General features: G+C 37.0%; 2 protein-coding genes across 4 annotated transcripts in view; both read right to left on the bottom strand.

Annotated features, from left to right (window-relative positions):
* TTC17 (tetratricopeptide repeat domain 17) overlaps positions 1–15,640 on the bottom strand; it is a 143,641-nt gene that overhangs the window by 27,584 nt on the left and 100,417 nt on the right. The gene's annotated exons all lie outside the window — the stretch shown is intronic.
* The window catches only part of LOC100970939 (peptidyl-prolyl cis-trans isomerase A), a 33,942-nt gene extending 18,302 nt beyond the window's left edge, over positions 1–15,640 (bottom strand). The window contains exon 1 of the mRNA XM_055094300.2: positions 1–15,640. This exon is cut by the window's left edge and continues 18,302 nt beyond it. Coding sequence (XP_054950275.1) covers positions 456–938 — 483 coding nt within the window. The 5' untranslated portion in view covers positions 939–15,640 and the 3' untranslated portion in view covers positions 1–455.

Raw genomic sequence — 15,640 nt, 5'->3', positions numbered from 1 at the left:
ATTCATAGTGTGTATATCCCATATTTTGTTTATCCATTCATCTGTGGATGGGCACACAGATGGCTTCCACCTCTTGGCTACTGTGAATGGTATAGCTATGAACATGGATGTGCAAATATTTCTTTGGAATTCTGCTTTCAATTCTTTTGGATATATATCCAGGAGTGGAACTGCTGAATCATATAGTAATTCAATGTTTAATTATTTGAGAAACTGTGATACTGTTTTTCATAGTGGCTGCATCATTTTTTTTTGTTAGTTTTTACTTCATAATCATAAACTTAACTCTGCAATCCAGCTATATGTGGAGGGACATAATGAAAATATAGAACTCAAAGAACTGCAGTGAGAGCACAAATATTATAGGATATTGTGAGCGAATGGGGTGGAACGGTGCTCTCCTGAGCTACAAAAGGAAAGGTCTGGTGGTTAAGATAAAACACAAGTCAAATTTATCAGAGTTGTCTGCAGTTGGCAATGGCGATCTTGCTTGTCCTGCCATTCCTGGACCCAAAGCATTCCATGGCTTCCACAATATTCATCCCCTCTTTCACCCTGCCAAAGATCACATGCTTGCCATCCCACCATTTGGCCATGGCAGTGCAGATGAAAAACTGGGACTCATTTGTTTTGGGTGCAGCATTTGCCATGGACAACATGCCAAGACCTGTATGCTTCACAACAAAGTTCTTATCATCAAATTTATCCCCGTAGATGGACTTGCCACCAATGCCATTATGGGGTGTGAAGTCATCACCCTGGCATATAAACTCCGGAATAATTCTGTGAAAGTAGGAACCAAATCCTTTGTCTTTATTGTTCAGAGTGTGAAAGTTTTCTCCTGTCTTTGGAAATTTGTCTGCAAATAGCTGAAAGGAGATGTGTCCTAAGGGCTTGCTGTTGACGGTGATGTTGAAGGGCACAGTCGGGATGACCATGGCCTAGTGACAGGGGGTGTTGGGGGACAGCAGTGTCTGCAAAGCCAGCTGCATCATTTTATATTCCCACCAACAGTGCATAGGTGTTCTAATTTCTACATCCTTGCCAATGCTTATTAATTTTATGTTTTTAATAGTGGCCATCCTAATTGGTGTGACATGATATCTCGTTGTGGTTTGATTTGCATTTTCCCGATGATTTGTGGTATTGAGCATATTTGCATATGCTTGTTGGCTGTTTGCATATCATCTTTGGAGAAATGACCGTTCAAGTCCTTTGTATATTTTTTAATTGGGTTATTTTGTTTTTAATTTGTACAAGTTGTTTATATAATTTGGAATATTAACCCTTTATTAGATGTATGACTTGCAAATATTTTCTCCTAGTCTGTAGGCTATCTTTTCACTCTGTTAATTGTGTCCTCTGATGCCCAGAAGTTTTAAACTTTAATATAGTCCACTTTGTCTATTTTTACATTTGTTGCCTGTGCTTTTGGTGTCAGATCCAAGAAATACATATATTGTCTTAATGCTTTTTTCCTCTGTTTTCTTCCAAGAGTTGTACAGTTTTAGGTCTTACACTTAGGTCTTTGGACCATTTTGAGTTAACTTTTGCATATGATATAAGGTAAGGGTCCAACTTCATTCTTTTGCATATGAATATACAGTTTTCCTAACACCACTTGTTGAAGAGACCATCTTTTCCCCATTGAATGGTCTTGGCACCCGTGTGGAAAATTATTTGATTATATACATGAGGGTTTATTTTTGGGCTCGCCATTGTCTAATTTGATTTTATACCCATCGATTGAGTTCTTAATTTCAGTTATTGCAATTCTCAGCTCTAGAATATCCATTTGATTCTTTTTATCCCCCACAAGTTCCAATTATCTGGGGGGAAATTTCCCTTTTATTTATTTTCTCCCTGTCTTCTATTTTCTTGAACAATTATCATTGTTATTTCAAGTCCTGGTCTTAACTCCACTGCCTGAATCATCTGTGAGTATATTTCTATTGTCTGCCCTTTCTCTTGGTTTTCAATCCCATCTCTTGAATGTCTAGTATAATTTTACTAAAAGCTTGACATTGTGTCTAAGAAGTTGTAGAACCTCCATATGATGTTATCTTCTAAAGACAGCATTCATACATTCTTTAGCTTGGCAAGTAGACAATAAACTTAATTCAATAGCTGACTGAATTTGGGCTGCTATGACATTGTGTAAAGGCTACAGCTGGCAATGGTGATCTTCTTGCTGGTCTTGCCATTCCTAGAACCAAAGTTCACTTACCCTTAGTTTTGTCCCTTCTTAAATGGCACAAATCTCCAGACTTTCCAAATGAAATCCCCAGACAGTCACCAAAAGCCTCTTGTCCTCACTGCTGGGTCTTGAACTCTAATACTAGCTTCCTAAAAACGGTTTTTCATAGCTTTCTACTTGGCTTTCTGGTCTCTTGTGCTTTGTAGCTTCAGAATTTGCCAATGTATTGTGAAGGGTACTAGGCTCACATCTCTGTCTTTCCCTTCTCAGCAGGACCTTAGCCTTTCTAGTATCCAATCTTATTTCTCTAGCCCTGCATGACTTTTAAAGGCTGTTGGTTTCTCTGCCCAGATCAGCCTCCTGTATTGTAGCAGATCATTCTCTCTTTAAAAAAAAAAAGCTTGCATTTCCATTTTTTTCCTCTTTATAATTCCGTTTGACAATTTTCCATAATTTTCTGCTTTCATTTTCTTTTCTGCTGCATCTAGTCCATTTTTCTAAGATTGTTGACCTTCTTCCTTCCCTGTAAAAGCTCCTTAGAAATTAGGTTTAAAATCCCTTTATCTGTAATATAATTTGAAAATACTGTTCCCAGCTTTTCATTTTGTTCATTGCGCCTGTTTGAAATGCAAGTTTTTTAAAAAAAAATTAGTTATTCATCTTTTTCCTTAGTGTGTATGAATTTTGAGTTGATTAGGAAATTTTCCCTACATCCAAGTTACAGGGAAATTCCCATGCATTTTATTTGTACTTGTATGAAGTCATTTTGTTACATTTATTTTAATCTCTGATCCATTTAAAATTTATCTTGGTGTGTAGTAGAAGGAATGGATGTAATTTTTTTTTTTTTTTTTTGAGATGGAGTCTCACTCTATCGCCCAAGCTGGAGTGCAGCGGCATGATCTCAGCTCACTGCAACCTCTGCCTCCCAGGTTCAAGCGATTCTTCTGCCCCACCCTCCCGAGTACCCGGGATTACAGGCGTGCACCACCACGCCCAGCTAATTTTTTTTTGTATTTTTAGTACAGATGGAGTTTCATCATGTTGGCCAGGCTGGTCTTGAACTCCTGACCTCAGGTGATCCACCCGCCTCAGCCTCCCAAAGTGCTGGGATTATAGGCAGGAGCCACCACGCCCCGTGGAATGGATATAATTTTATCTTTTCCCCTATTTAGCATTAAAACATACATTTCCTTTCACTGATGAGATGCTGCCTTTACAGTATTCGAAATTGCCACATGCAATTAGTCTTTTATTCTTTCCCATTGGTTTGTGCATTCATGCAGCAATATCAAACTACATTAATTAAAGGCTTCATGTATGTTTAATGTCTTCTAGGTTAAATCCTCCTCTTCTCCCACTGTTCTTTTCTTCAGTTTCTCTAATTATTCTTGATTGTTTCTTCTTTGAGATAAACTTAAACAATTATTAATAGCTTGCCTGGCACCAGAAAATAACATGGCATTTTTATTGTTATTGCATTAAAATGACAAACTAACTTAAGAGAACTGACATTATATGATGCTGAGACTTCACATGCAAGAACACGGTTAAGTCTTTCCATTTGTTCAAGCCTAGTTTTGTATTTTTCAGAAGAGTTTTAAATTTTGGAGATTAAAAAAAAAATTGCCTAAGGTATTTTCTTTTAAAATTCTCTTACAACTTCTGTTTTTTTTAATTGTATATATGAAAGCTATTTATTTTTGTACGATATTTTTATTTTGTATGCTATTTTTATTTTGTAAGCTATTTTTATTTTGTATGATTTCTGGCTTAATCTGTATTGGTCAATATCCATTTCCATGCTAAGAAATTTAAATCTTTGGAAATTTGTTGAGGCCTTTTTTATGGCTCAGTCATATGTTAAGTGTTCACATATGATAAATGTTCCTTCCTTGTGCATGTAAAAGAATGAATTTTGGGCCGGGCACGGTGGCTTACAGCTGTAATCCCAGCACTTTGTGAGGCCGAGGCGGGTGGATCATGAGGTCAGGAGTTCGAGACCAGCCTGGCCAATATGGTGAAACCCCGTCTCTATTAAAACATACAAAAATTCCTGGGTGTGGTGGCGCACGCCTGTAGTCCCAGCTACTTGGGAGGCTGAGGCAGGAGAATCACTTGAACCTGGGAGGCAGAGGTTGCAGTGAGCCAAGATAGCACCACTGCACTTCAGCCTGGGCAATAGAGTGAGACTCTTGTCTCAAAAAAACAAAAAAAGAATTTTGTCACTGCTGGATTCAGTGCTTACATACGGCAGCTAGGTCCAGTTTGTAATTGTGGTGTTTTTGGTCTGCTATAATAATAACTGCTATCAGTTATTATAATTTTATTCAAATCTACTTTGATTGGGAATATGTCTATTTCTTCTGCCAGTTATGTCAATGTTTACCTTATATATTTTAGATTATGTTCTTAGGTGCATACTGTTTACAGAACATACCTACCTTGTGAATTAAATCTATATTACTTTCCTATAGCTACTGTGACAAATTAACACATACTTGGTGGTTTAAAACAATAAAAATGTATTCCTTCACAGCTCTTAAGGCAGGAGGTCCAAAATCAATATCATTGGGTCAAAGTCAATGCGTCAGCAGGGCTGTGCTCCCTTCAGAGGATCTAGAGAATCTGTTACTTCCCTCTTCTGGTTTCTCGTGGCTGCTGGCATTCCTTGGCTTGTGGCTGCATAACTCTGCCTCTATTGTCACACAGCCTTCTCCTCTTCAGGATTAAGTCTCTGTCTCCTTCTTTATAAGAATACATGTGATTGCCTTTAGGACCCAACTGGATAATCCAGGATAATCGCTCCATCTCCAGATCCTCAATTTTATCTGCAAAGTCCTCTTCTTTCCATACTGTGTATGTATATAGTTTTCACAGGTTCCAGGGATTAGAACGTGGATATCTTTGTAGGGGGGCACTATTCAGCCTGCCACAGATCCCTTTAGTGTTATAAAATATTCCACTTTAACTCCAGTAATGCTTCTTATTATAAAGTTTACTTTTTCTGACAAGGGTATAGTTATATAGCTGTTTTTTTTTTTTTTTAATCTAGCCTACATTTAATTCTTAAGTTACACAGTCTTCCTCCATGTAACTACTGATGTGCTTGGGTCTATATTTGCCATTGTACTATTTGTGCTCTACTTTTATGTACCTTTATCTTCCCTTGACTTCCTTTGGATTAATCAAATGTTCTACATGATTCCATTTTCCTTCTATTAAGTTACATTTAAAAATAATTTTTAGTTGTTAGCCTAGAGTTTAAAACATGCTTTTTTACTTATTAAGGCCAATGCAAATTATTACTTTTACTACTTGGCTGATACCAATTAAGCCTTAGGACTTTTAAACTCTATTTGCTTCCCTCTCATCATTTAAGTTATTGCTACCATGAATTTTAGATATACAGTACATAAAATTGAAACTCCTCAGGGTGTACCATTATTATTTTGTACAGTTACTATTCATTTACATATGTTTCCCAGTGTTCTTCATTCTTTCTTCCAAGTCCATATTTCTATCTTGGATTATTTTCCTGATAAACTTCCTTTACTTTTTCAGTGCAGGCCTACTGGTGCCAAATTCTCTCTGTTTTTGTTTGTTTGAACACATATTTGTTTTGCCTTAATCTTTTAAGAACATTTTGGCTGGTTTAGAATTCTAAGCCTGCAGTTTTCTTATTCTAGCACTTTAAACATGTTGTTACAATGGCTTCTAGTTTCTATCATTTCTGTTTAAAAGCTAACAGTCTCATTGTTGCAACTGTGAAGGCAACTGGTGAATTAACGATGGGACACATATTCTTTGTCACTACCATCAGGTAGAGGACATTTTCCCTGCCTGTAATTTTGAGCAGGCCCCAGGACTTGCTTTGAAAGGCAGCATGGATGAAGTAGTGCTGTCTCAGTTTTATGCACAGGCTCTAAGAGGCCTGGCCCAGATGCTTCTGCTTTCACCCTCTTGGAACCCTCAGTCATCATGTGAAATGGCCCAGGACCCTGCTGGAGAGGGAACTGCAGCTGTGCCAGAGCTAATGCAGCCACCCCAGTTGAGGCCCCAGACATTTGAGTAAAGCCATCTTTGGTGGAGTCCCCACATGTCTGCAGTTGCATAAATGACTCCAGGTGAGACCAGAAGAAATGCCCAGCTGAGTCCAGTTCAGACAGTAGAATCTTAAGCAAAGAATAGTTTTGTTTTAAGGTAGTAAATTTTGGGGTGATTTGTTAGGCAGAAAAAGATAACTGAAATAGTATTTGGTATTTAAACAGGGCATTGCCATGATAGAAACTTAAGACATGTAGCACTAGTTTGGGGACTGGGTTATAGACATTTGGTGGAAGAGCAGCAAAGAGACTACTAACGGAGGCTGGAAAACCACTGAGGAAATTGGTATTTCAGGCTGGACAGAAGCCATGTAATCTACTGACAAAACAAGTGAGACAGTATCTTGGAAGACAGAAAAAGTACCTATTGAAGTTATAGATCTGGCTAAGGTTTCCAGGAAAAATGCTGAAAGTGATAAGCAATTTTTCAAAAAACACCTGTAGAAAGGTATTAAAAGAGAGAAGAACTAAACAAGGAACTGCTCAGTTTCAAGCAGAATTTAGAGGAAAATACTTTCAACCTGGGACTTGCAGGGTTACAAAATAAAACTTCCTCATTACCAGCTTCTTCAGCAAAAGGTTCTGAAGTTAAAAAAAAAAAAAATCCAGGGTTAACTGTTAAGATTATGGTCTGAGGATCAAGATAAAATAAAGCACATGCAATACAACCTTGTTACTACTACAGATGCTCCCTGACTTACAATGGGGTTATGTCTTGATAAACCCATCGTAAGCTGAAAATATTAAGTTGAATAGTACACCTAACCTACCATACATCATAGCTTAACCTGTCATTGCTTAAATGTGCTCAGAACACTTGCATTATGTTATATTGAACAAAGTAATCTAACACAAAGCCTATTTTATAATGAAGTGCTGAATATTTCATGATTTACTGAATACTGTACTGAATGTAAAAAATAGAATGGTTGTATGGGTACTTGAAGTATGGTTGCTACTGAATGCATATAGCTTTCATACCATCCTAAAGTAAAAGAATTCTAAGTTGAACCATCATAAGTGGACGACCACCTGTACTTCAGAAAGATTTAAGCCAGTGTCTAGCTGACGCTCTCAGTTAGACAAAAGACATATATGACTCTAAAGGGTATCATTCCCTGATTGACATTCAAAGTACATAGAGGACTTCTTGAAGAAATTTGTGGGTGTGGCTTCTCTCTGGTGGAGTGAGTGGTTTATAATTTGAAAGTCCACAAAGCTTTTTAAAGAAGTTGTGCCAGTGTGGATAACTGTGCCAGTTGGGACAGAGCCTAGAAGCAGGCTGAGAAAGCTACAAAAAGAGGACATTTCTCATGGAAAAGGAAAGACAGCTCAAAGAAAAAAGTCAAGAACTGAGAAAAAGAAAAGGGAGCCAACTTCAGAGAACCAAAATAGACTAATCAAATGTTCCCTACCCCTGGAATTGGGGGAATTGGTGACATATAGGCAGATGGATTTCACAACTGCCATGGGACTGCTACATGCCTTCAATTTCCTCTCTTGTAGACTTAGTCAATTCATGTGACATCGTATCCTTGCCATAACAATGTAGGTTGTATGTGCGGGGGTGGATAAGACCAATAACTTTTTTTTAATTCATAGGTTTACAGTTGAAGAGAAGCTGTATCTGAGGAGTCTCTTCCATACACAGGAATTCTCTTATCTGAGGGGAATATGTTCCAAGACCCCCGGTGTATGCCTGAAACTGTGGATAGTACCGAACCTTATACAAACTATTCGAACCTTATACAAACTATTATTTTTTCCTATATACATACCCTCATAAACTTTATGATAAAGTTTAATTTATAAATTAGACACAGTAAGAGATTAATAATAATAAAACAGAACAATTAAAATAATACACTGTAATAGAAGTTGTGTGGATGTGGTCTGCATCATTCTCTACTTCAAAATGTCTTATTAATACTGTACTCATCTATTTTTGAACCTCAGTTGACTGTGGGTAACTGAAAACTGTGGAAAGCAAAACCACAGTTGAGGGGGAACTACTGTACACAAGTAGACTCTGAGCCTGATGCCATAATTGGATGGGACTGTGGGGTTCTTGGGGTGGGTGTCATTTTGCATGTAGGAGGAATTTAAGCAATGTGAGCCAGTAGGAAGACTCAGGCAAATGAGAGATGCCCTAAAATTCTATCTGCCCTCCTCTTCACCCATGTCTTATCAAGAAGTGAAGTTCTATCTGTTTCCTTGAATCTCAGCTGGCTTTGTGATGACTGGCTCTGACCAACAAGAATGCAGTTGAAATGATGCTCTACGAGTTTCTAGGCTTTGAGAAGCCAGGCAGATTCTGTTTTTCACCCTTCTGAAGCCCTGACCCATCACGTGCTTATTACTGTGCCAGAGAGACCATGGGGAGCTGGAGAGACCAGATGGACTTGGAGGGATCACATGGTACTTAAGAGACCATGTAGAGATGGAGCCTGGACAGCTCCCACTCTTCCAGGCTTCCCCAGAGGCACCAAACATGAGAGTCAAGAGCTCTTGGGTGTGTAGCCCCAGCAACATAAGTGACTTCACGTGAGATCAGCAGAAGAAGTGCCCGGCTGAGCCCAGCCCAGACAGCAGAATTACAAACAAATAAGTGGCTGTTAAGTTCTGTAATAGTAAACAGCCATTTGTTTGTTTGTAACAATAGGTAACTGATACAGAAATAATATTTTTCCTCCTGCCTCTTAAGCTTTTAATTTTCCTAGATGTGCTTTTCATTGTACCTATTCTGCTTGGGGTCTGCTGAGCTTCTAGAATCTGTAGGCTACCTTTCATCCATTTTGGAACATTCTAGCCCATTTCTTCAAATATCACTTCTGCCCGATTCTGTTACTTCTCTATCTCCCAGACCCTAATTATATGTATGTTAGATCTTTGGAGTTTTTCCATCACGTTTCTTATGCTCTTATCAATCCCCACACTCCCTTATTTTCTCTGTGGTTCTGTCTGTATATTTTTCTAGTTCACCAATTCTGGGCTGTGCTCTGTTCAATCTGTTATTAAACCCATTCAATGAGTTTTCATTACTGTATTTTTAAGTTCTAGAATGCTTATCTGATTTTTAAAGTAGTTTTTAGTTCTCTGGTGAAAAGGTACTTTTTTCATCTACTTTCTTCATCTTTTCCCTTATTTTTGTGAATATATTAATTGTAGTTATCTTAAAGTCCTTGTCTACTGAGTATAATATCTCTATTATCTGTAAATCTACTCCTATTGTCTGCACTTTGCCTTATTATCAACCATACATTCTTGCTTCTTTGCGTATCTAGTATTTTTTTCTAAAAATTGTATTCTGGCCTTTCTGTATAAAAGAACCACAGCGGCTCCAGATATTATACTTCATCAGGGCAGTTTTTCCCTTAATTCTATTAGGCAAAGAGGTCGTAAGACTGATCAACTCATTCCTGCCTGATAATGTTAAGTTGGGGCATACAGTTTGGCAAGACTCAATCTGTCTGGGTCATTCCTGTTCCTCTGCTGTGGCACTCCAGGAATTCTGATTAGGAACTAATCTAGACCTAATGCTAGATAAGGAACTAATCTAGATCTAATCAGAATCCCCAGAGTGCCACAACTGAGGAACAGGAATGACCTCAGGTGTCTAGTAGGTAGGTGTTTGTCTCCTCAGCCCAAAAGACTTTTTCCTGTTAGAGATCCCCAGCTCACTTCAGTCTCCCATCCAAGTAGTATTAAGATGAAAGTCCTGAGGGGAAAAAGCCATATGCTTATGGCTGGCTCTGTTACCCAGCATCTCCTTATTTCCTAAGCAGTGTGAGATGGAGAGATTTCACTCTACCTTTCCTAAGTTTTGAGCCTAATCCCCCAGACTCCTGTGTGGCCTTAGTTCTAATCGAAATGCTCCTTGGAAAAAAAACTGGTCATGTGTTTGATTTCCAATCTGTTAATTCCACCTGGAACAACTGCTAAAAGCTTTACTTCTTTCTCTTTTTCCTCAGTAATGGCTTTCTCCCTACGCTAAGGCCAGTTCTTAGCTCACACCCTGAATCAACAAGTGCTGGGGGCATAGGCAGGGAGACACAGCTGGCAATCACCAGCTCACTTTGGAAAGGTTCTTCTGTCACTAGCAATTTAGTTCTTTCATATCTTGTTGCTTGCCTAGTTTTGTGATAGCTTTAAAAACATGATTTTAGAAGTTTATCTGGTTCATTCAAGTTACTGTAATGCACTGACCTGCCTTGACCTACTACATCCTAACTGGAATATTACTTTTACAGGTGTATTAACTTTTAATGTTATTTGACTAAATTCTTGTATTCTTTGTAGTTGCTTTTCCATGGATTCTTTTGGGTTTTCCAGACATATGATTTTATTAGATACAGTAGGCAGTCTGAATGCCTTTGTCTATATTAATACATTCAAACTCATGTTGAGTAGTAGTAGATAGAGTGGACATTCTTGTCTGGTTCTTGACTTCAGTGGAAAAGCATTTAGAAGGCGCCTAGTAAGGTCCTGGCTTTTCTGCTAAGTGGTGTGTGTGTGTGTGTGTGTTATGGTGCTAAGAAAAGTATCAATTCTTAGGGTTCTTAAACTAAGTTGGTACTGAATATATCCAATGTTTGCACAAGTCTGGATATAATTATATGATTTTTTCCCCTCTATTAATATGAAGGATATTAACGGTTTCCAAATAGTAAATCAATTCAGTATTCCTAGAATAGCCTTTTAGTCATGATGTATTTTTCAAAATATGCTGTTAGATTATGTTTGCTACTATTTTACTACTTTTGAATTGTTAACAAGAGAAATAGGTTAGTAGTTTTATTTTTTGATGTCTTTTTTTCAGATTTGGGGAACAATGATATGTTTTCTTTGTAAAATACATTTTCTTTTTTTGATACTCTGAAATATAGCAGCATTGGAAATTTTTGGTCTTTAACGGTTTGTAAAAGTCCTCTGTGAAGTATCTGGGCCTAGTGTGCTTTTTGGTTGGAGTTAACTATTTTTTCCATTTCTTCTATGGCAATCTTTCTGATTTAGATGCTGTTTCTACTGAGAAATAATATTTTTAGAAAACTACAGTGCAGCATTTTTTCTGCATTGTAGTTTTCTAAAAAATATTATTTCACCTAAGTTTTCAAACATATTTGAATAAATTATATGTTTTGGTTAAAGTAGTCTGATTCTCTAAACTTCCTATTTTTATGGTCATGTCCCCCTGCCTTTCGAATTTTATTTTGGCAATCTCCTTTTCCTTTATTAGGTTAGCTAATGATGTATCTATTTTATTGATATATACCTCAAACTCAACTTTTGGATTCATTGTTTCTACTGATTTTCTGTATAATTAATGCATCCTTTTTCTTTGTTAATTCTTTTGCTTTTAGTTTATTTTTTCATCCTGGTTTTGGGTGTTTAATTTATATCTTTTCTTCTTATTTTTCATTTTTACTGACACAGTACTTAATGCTATGAAAATTTCTCTGAAAACTGTTTTAGTCTGTTCTACAGACTGTTATTTTGTTTTCATGTATCTTCAAGAAATTCTAAATTTCTTATTTTCTCTTTGACTCAGTAGCTGTTTAAATGACATGTTTTAGAATTTCCAGGTAGGAGGGCTTTTATATTGTTAGTTATTATTATTATTATTATTATTTTTTGCATTCTGGCCAGAAAATGCTACTTTTATTTTCTTCCTTGGAATTTGTTCACTGCTCTGATATAATTTTCATGAATGAATATTCTATGTTCAAATGACAAAAAGATGTATTTTCTATAATCAAAGTTCAGAGTTTGATATATCTAATAAGATCTACCTTACTGATTATGCTATTTAGGTATTTAGGTCTTTATATCCTTATTAATTTTTTGTCTGGTATTATGTGGTATATTTTAATCTGTTTCTCTGAATCTCCCTGAGTCTCTGCTTTATGACATTTGTTTCTGGATACATAAATACTAATTATTATTACAAATTTATTGTAAACTGTAGTCTTTAGCATTTTAAAGTATATTTCTTTGTCATGTCAAGCTTTTTGATCTAAGTTTTTCCTTGTTAGGTATGGAGATCATAAACTTTGCTCTCTTATTTGCATTTGCCTTGTATGCTTTATCCATTCTTTTATTTTTATCTTAAATCTTGTTAAATTTTATTTGGATATTTCTCGAATACAGCATAATGTTTGGCTATGCTTTGTTAAACAATTTGAAAATATTGTTCTTTTAATAGTTAAGGTAAGAACATTTGCAATTATGGATATAATTGTTTGTCCTTGGTCCCTTGAATCCATCTGTTTAATATGTGTACATGTGTATTCTTTTACTATATTGTCTATCTTATTTGCATACTGTCTATTTTCAGGTTATCTTTTGGTATTTAGGAAGGCTTGTATTGTATCTATACAGTAAGGCCTTTATATAATACCATTACTCTCCCTTCCTTCATACTTTTTTTGGGCTATATTCTGTTGGTCCCCTACTACGAACAGTATGGAAATTACCTGATAACCTTTTCTTACATTTCTACCTTTCCTCTCCACCAGCATTTAATTTGAAGTACCATTCTTTAATTCCCAACCAGTACCTATTAAGTAATCAGTGAGCTTATTTTACCTTTCATATATTCTCCTATTCTCTCACCATTTTTTGATAATTGTACTATACCTACATTTTCAGAGCTCAAACAATCCCCAACTTAGGATTTTTCAACTTTATGACAATGTGAAAGCAATGGGCATACAGTAGAAAGCAGTACAACACTCTTGCGAGCTGTAGCTGCCAGTCAGCCACATGATCACAAGGGTAAACAGCTGATACTCTATAATATACTGTGCTGCCAGATGATTTTACCCAACTGTAGGCTAATATAAGTGTTCTGAACACATTTAAGAAAGGCTAGGCTAAGCTATAATGTTTGGTAGGTTAGGTGTACTAAATGCATTTCGACCTATGGTATTTTCAACTTAACAATGGTTTATCAGGATGTAACCCCATGGTAAGCTGAGGAGCTTCCATAACATACGATACTGTCTTGCCTCTCTTAGAGCCATTATTCAGTCTTGGCTCTATAGACAAATATATAATGCTTGCTACTAGTCCCTTATACCAATGCTGCTCTGGTCATTTTGGCTGTCTGAAGCTTATCTCTAGACAGTCTTCTCAAGAAGGGGCTCATGGAAACAATATTTGTTACATGTTAATGGCAATTTGTCTGTGGACTCTATATTGATGGTCAGTTTGGTAGCATATAAAATCCATGGCTCTTCTTTTTTTATTCTTTAAGTATTCTAAATATGTTACTCCATTGTCTTCTGGAATCAAGAGTTGCTGTTGAAAAATCTGATTATATTTTCTTTCTTTCTCTCTTTTTTTTTTCTTCCAAGATGGAGTAATTTTGCTTCAATAAGCACTGCTGTTGACTGTTCTGGATCAGTTTTCTATGGCACACAGTGCACCCTTTTAACAAAATATATTTTATAGAAATAGAATAATACTCAAATCTTATTTATTTGAATCTAGAGCTTAAAATATGTTTCTAACATGTTATCTTCAATTTTTCTTTAACTCTCTATTTTATTTTCATCACTTGTCACTTCTGTCCTCTATGTCCCTTTCTGTGTTTGTGATGTATTCCTCTTGCTGCTCCTTCCAATTTTGTCGTCAGTTCTGTGACAAAATTTTTCTACTACTGACCTGTTTGGCCTGGCACTCAAGTTTAATATATTTCACTTTTCTATCTCCTGTTTTTATATCCATTGCTAATCTTTCTCCTGTGTTTTTATATTTTTGCTTTGTGATCTTTATTTATGCAGGCGAATTTTTTTTTTTTTTTGAGACAGGGTCTCACTCTGTTGCCCAGGCTGGAGTGCAGTGGCATGATCATGGCTTACTGCAACCTCAACTTCTGGGCTCAAGCGATCATCCCACCTCAATCTCTCAAGTAGCTGAGACTACAGGTGTGTGTGAGCATTTTAATTTTTTTGTAGAGATAGGGTCTCGCTATGTTGCCCAGGCTGGCACAAACTCCTGGGCTCAAATGATCCTCCTGCCTTGTCCACCAAAGTGCTGGGATTACAGGCATGAGCCACTGTGCCTGGCCTAATATTTTAATCCATGGAGAAAAGTTCAGTCTGAATTATAATGTGTTCCATGACAATATTTTCCCGCTGTGTGTTCTTTAGTAAGTTTTGCTGCTTTTTCCTATGGTTTTCATTCATTCATTCATTCATTATTTATTGAGACGGAGTCTCACTCTGTCACCCAGGCTGGAGTGCAGTGGCGCGATCTTGGCTCACTGCAACCTCCGCCTCCTGGGTTAGCACTGATTCTCCTGCCTCACTCTCTCAAGTAGCTGGGATTACAGGTGCGTGCCACCACACCCGGCTGATTTTTGTATTTTTAGTAGAGATGGGGTTTCACCATGTTGGCCAGGCTGGTCTTGAACCCCTGTCCTCAAGTGATCCACCTGCCTTGGCCTTCCACAGTGCTGGGATTACAGGTGTGAGCCACCGGGCCCGACCGGTTTTCTTTTATTTTTGTATCAGTGCTGTGTCTGCTCTGTTTTTATTACTCAGGATTTTCCTGGTTGGGCTACCTGTAGAAAGTTCCTTCAGGTAGTAGAATTTTGCTGACGTTTTCTGAAATTGCTAACCCTGCCTGAATTCTGCTACAATTCATCCTGTATGTTTTTTGTGTGGATCATAACCACTTTTGGCAATCCTTACGTTTTTTTGAAGTCTGGGGATCATGTGTTTGCCCTAGTTTCATTATAATTGGAGTCTGCTGATGATTTTTCCATGTGCGATACCCGGAAGATGAAGGAAGTTGCTATCTCACAGTGTTGCATTCATACTTGAAGTTGGGTTGATTGTTTAAATGACTATGTTAAATTAGCTCTTTAATATTATACAGTAATAAAGTAGAGAGATTCTTAGCCATAAAGTAATAAAATTAAATTTAAAAACCCCTCCTCTTTACACAAATATCACACAGAGGAAGAAAAGGAGTCTTAGAACCTCTCAATGATATTTTCTGTAGGCTCTACGAAAATGCAATTTGGTAAATATTTTGTTTCATGATTTCAAGAGAAAAGACATTTCAAAGTGTGTTTCCCATCCATCATCCAAAATACCAAATATTCTTCACCATCAGAAGAATATCTGACTTATTTCATATACCTAGATTCCATGGTTTCCAATACTACCACCTCTATACACACATACTGGGGTAAAGAAGAGAAAACTGACTAGGTAAGTTTCACCACAGAAAGCAGGCAAAGAGACAGAAAAGAATATTACCCAAGTGATAGAAAAAGTGACTGAAACATTCTGAGGGGAGTTATTTCACATTTATCCTTTTAGCCACC

Source organism: Pan paniscus, chromosome 9 (genome assembly GCF_029289425.2).
Source record: "Pan paniscus chromosome 9, NHGRI_mPanPan1-v2.0_pri, whole genome shotgun sequence".
NCBI classification, from domain to species: Eukaryota; Metazoa; Chordata; class Mammalia; order Primates; family Hominidae; genus Pan; species Pan paniscus.
The sequence above is the reverse complement of the archived record's forward strand: the minus strand, read 5'-3'. Positions and strand labels throughout refer to the sequence as shown.